This window comes from Nematolebias whitei, chromosome 16, assembly GCF_014905685.2.
Source record: "Nematolebias whitei isolate Nwh7 chromosome 16, NemWhi1, whole genome shotgun sequence".
NCBI classification, from domain to species: Eukaryota; Metazoa; Chordata; class Actinopteri; order Cyprinodontiformes; family Rivulidae; genus Nematolebias; species Nematolebias whitei.
The window spans coordinates 2,055,642-2,059,423 of NC_056513.1; the positions used below are offsets into that span (position 1 = coordinate 2,055,642).

The 3,782-nt window shown below is 46.7% G+C and overlaps 1 protein-coding gene across 1 annotated transcript in view; it reads left to right on the top strand.

The window, feature by feature from the left end:
- Positions 1-3,782, top strand: part of pkd2 (polycystic kidney disease 2) — a gene marked incomplete in the record, with an annotated part of 21,834 nt that overhangs the window by 3,538 nt on the left and 14,514 nt on the right. Inside the window, 2 exon segments of the mRNA XM_037690423.1 lie at positions 3-382; positions 2,993-3,106. Of these exon segments, the coding sequence (XP_037546351.1) occupies positions 3-382; positions 2,993-3,106 (494 nt within the window).

The window sequence follows — 3,782 nt, forward strand, 5'->3', positions numbered from 1 at the left end:
AGGATCCAGCATCCAGACCTGGAGAGGATCCAGCATCCAGACCTGGAAAGGATCCAGCATCCAGACCTGGAGAGGATCCAGCATCCAGACCTGGGCCTCGGGGTTTTAGGGACTTCGTCCCCGCCGTCCAGACAGGCGTGGAGTCGGGACAACCCGGGCTTTGAGCTCGAGGAGGAGATCATGGAAGCGGACTGGCCTTCAGCGAGTCCCGTGAGGAGGTCTGTGTCCGCGGCCTCCAGCTGCAGCAGCGGCCGGGAGAGCCGCTCCAACCGCGGCCAGGTGCTCCGAGGAGGACCGCTGCCCACCCGGAGCCTGAACGCCTCACAGCAGAACGGACATGAGCGCCTGAGCTGCATGAAGCAGATCCTGCAAAAGATCAGAAGTGAGTATCCTGCACGTTGTTGGGGCCTGTCCAGAAAGGCAGCTCGATTATTATTATTATTATTATCCACCTGACAAGGGTAAGGGCTTATTTTTATTTATTCCTTCAACCTTTATTTAAACAGGTTAGTCCCATTGAGCCTCGGGACTCTTTTACAACAGAGACCTGATTTCTTTAACAAAGAGTGACGACAACAATAGACAGTCACAAAAAAGGCATACAAATAAAAAAAAAACAATATTTTTAAACAAAACAACCCAAAGGACAGTCAAAAGGAAAAGTAGCGAACAGAAAGAAAAAGACAGCTGGATTATAAGGCGGTGTAGAAAACTAAAAACAGGAACATGTCTGCATTGGTTTTTCAGGAACTTAGATGTTTAACTCACTAAGAGGTCAAGGTCGAAAGCTTCAGATCTTTTTGCAAGATATTCAGATATATATTTATTGGGGACTGCCAAATATAAGGCAGCACCTATTATTATCCACCTGACAAGGGTTTTGTAACTTTATTTAATGCTATAAAGTATATAGTCCCATGAAGGCTCTCTTCCCCTCTTGTGCGCTGGTTTCCCGGGCGGCGGCAGACCCCCCGCTCCCCCCCCACCAGGCCACCTCCTGATCCCTGTGCTGTGTGGGTCATGCCGGTGAAGGATGGTCCTATGCATGTGCGGGATCTTCCCATCTTCCTCCCGCGACTCGAAAGGGATAGCACAGTGGCTCAGTTTGGGAAACTGATGCCAAAGCCCGAGGGGCTGGCCGCTTGGTGCAGGCCGCTTGGTGCAGGCCGCTTGGTGCAGGCCGCTTGGTGCAGGCCGCTTGGTGCAGGCCGGGAGCGAGGCCTCTCGGGACGGGCCCGCATGTGTTCCTGTGCTATGTGGGTTTTCTCCGGGCACTCCGGTTTCCCCCCACAACTAACATGCACCACCAACCGAGTCCCTTGGTGGTGCGGAGCGTTGGGTGAAGGTTAAAAGTACTCGTCCCAGAGTATGGGGGCAGCTGCGACCGTTCATACAGTATAGTAGTGCGCTGGTGCGTTCGATTGGTTGGCCACTGTGGATGATGGTGATGGGTGCACGAACAGCACACCTAGTCAACGGGAGACATTAAAAGACCCGAAATGGGGTCCCCCGGCACCTACTTTGGTGGCTCTGTCGGGGATCTCTGAGTTGGACAGATTGGTATCGAAGGGCCGCATTTAATGGGGACTGCCAAGTATATAGTTCCTTTTCCACAGCTCCTCTTCAGCACGATTCAGCTCTGAACGGTTCCAAGGCTTTTTCCACTAGCAATTTTTCAGTCCCTTCTTCTCTGGGGTACCAAGCGAGCCGAGCTGGCACCAGAACTCGACGTCAGAACACTGTCAGTCACTGATTGGTCGGGGGGCGGAGTCATTGGTTGCTTGACAAACTTTTCACAACAACCCAATCCGCCATTTGCAATTACTCGAACTCGGAGTAGCGGCTGGACCTATTTTTAAGATTTTAAAAACAATAATGACAACACACAAGGCCGGGGTTCGGGTCCAGGCCCCGGCAGACTGGGATGGGTCTGGGATGGAGGGTGGAAACTGATTTTTAAAAACATTTTATGTATAAAATATAATGTATTCTTTGTTTTTCAGTGAAGATTAAAAAAAATAAACGGTGCCAGCTTTATCATGAAATCCTGTTTTCACTTTAATTACTTTATTAAATAATCTGTTAGTTAATAATCGGTTAACTTCCAGGTTAACCCTTTATTGTCCACTAACTTTATGACCATTCATGACCCTTAGGGAAAAACCAACCTCCTTATTTAACTGCATAAAATACTGTTTTATTTTATTCACAAAATAAAACAACTAGTCAGTCTTTAAGAGAGAGTTAACTCGGCCTGAAAACATCACATTTAAATGATTTGTTATTTTAACTCTTCAGGCCATTATTTATTGAATTATGATTTTATTTGTTAACCTTTAATTTAACCAGGCAAATCCCATTAAGATCACAGATCTCTTTTACAAGGGAGGCCTGGACCTGAAGGCAGCCCAACATGCATGTTGCTGTTTATGGATTTTTATTTCCATCCATCCATCCGTCCGTCCATCCATCCGTCCGTCCGTCCATCCATCCATCCATCCATCCATCCATCCATCCATCCATCCATCCATCTTAACAGGGTACTGCTGCCACCAGCTGGTAAGGCGAGTTAGATTCTGAAACGCCCTCTAGAACCGGTACTGAAGTGTGTGTGTATTTGCAACATGTACCGAGTTGAACTGTTCCGAGCCGTCCCTGTGGAAAAGGGGCATTAGTTCTCTGCATTTGACCCATCACACGTGAGGTACACCCAGGTGGAGCAGCGGGCGGCTATGTTGACGCCCAGGGAGCAGTGAGGGAATAGGTGTCTTGCTCAAGGACACCACGTCATGCAGGCACATGAGGGAGTCGACTTTCTGGTCCTGAGTCAGCTGTTCTACCTGCTTCGAATCAAAGAAGAATGTCTTGTTGAATGAACAAGAACGAAACTGGTCCAGATAACATGATTTAACCTTTTTTGTTATGACCTGGAGGGTTGAGCCTACAAACCTTTTGAATCTTGTTGAGTGGTTGCTTGGTTTTGTTTTTCCAGTCTTGTGGGGCACAGACCTGATGGAGGATAGCGACAACAGCCGAGAACAGTACCTCTGGAACGTTTTGAGGGAGATGCTGACATACATCGCGTTCCTTGTTACCATTTGTGTCTGTAAGTAGTAAACACGCAAACATCTAGTAGAATCCACAGTTTCTCGAGCGTGCTCTTGTACAACGTCTTTGTGTCGTCAACCTCAAAACTCACAGATAAACTTGACTGTAGAACGATTTATGCAACGGTATCTTTATGCTGTGAACGTTGAGATTATTCAGATAATTGGTGAATTGCTTTAATTAAATCTGTACTAGTTTGATGCTACAGACTAATTTAAATGATGTATTCTTTTATTTAATGAAAGTGTGAAACAACAAATTAGTAAATGAACTGTGATCAGGTTGACCAAACTAAATCATATGTTTAAAAAAGTTAAGTCAAGTCTTCTGGCCAGATTCTTTTTGTTTAAACGTTTCGTCTTTAATCCAAAGGACTTCTTCAGTCTGAGGAGCTGCAACAAACTCAGTCTTATAAACAGCGCCTTCTCATGGTGGATCAACCAGTTCGTTGTTGACATCCTGAACCAGCTGTTCACATGATCAAGGAGGACCATCAGCCTAACGACTGATCGTTAGTGTCCTGATGGCCACTTGTTATTCACAGAGGACTGAGTGATTCTAGCAACAACAGCATTGTAAGAGGGGGACAGTTGGACACGGAGGCTCCGCCCCTGTTTAATGATGGACAGTTTCTCTTGTCCCCCTCCTACAATGCTGTTATTGCTAGCATCACT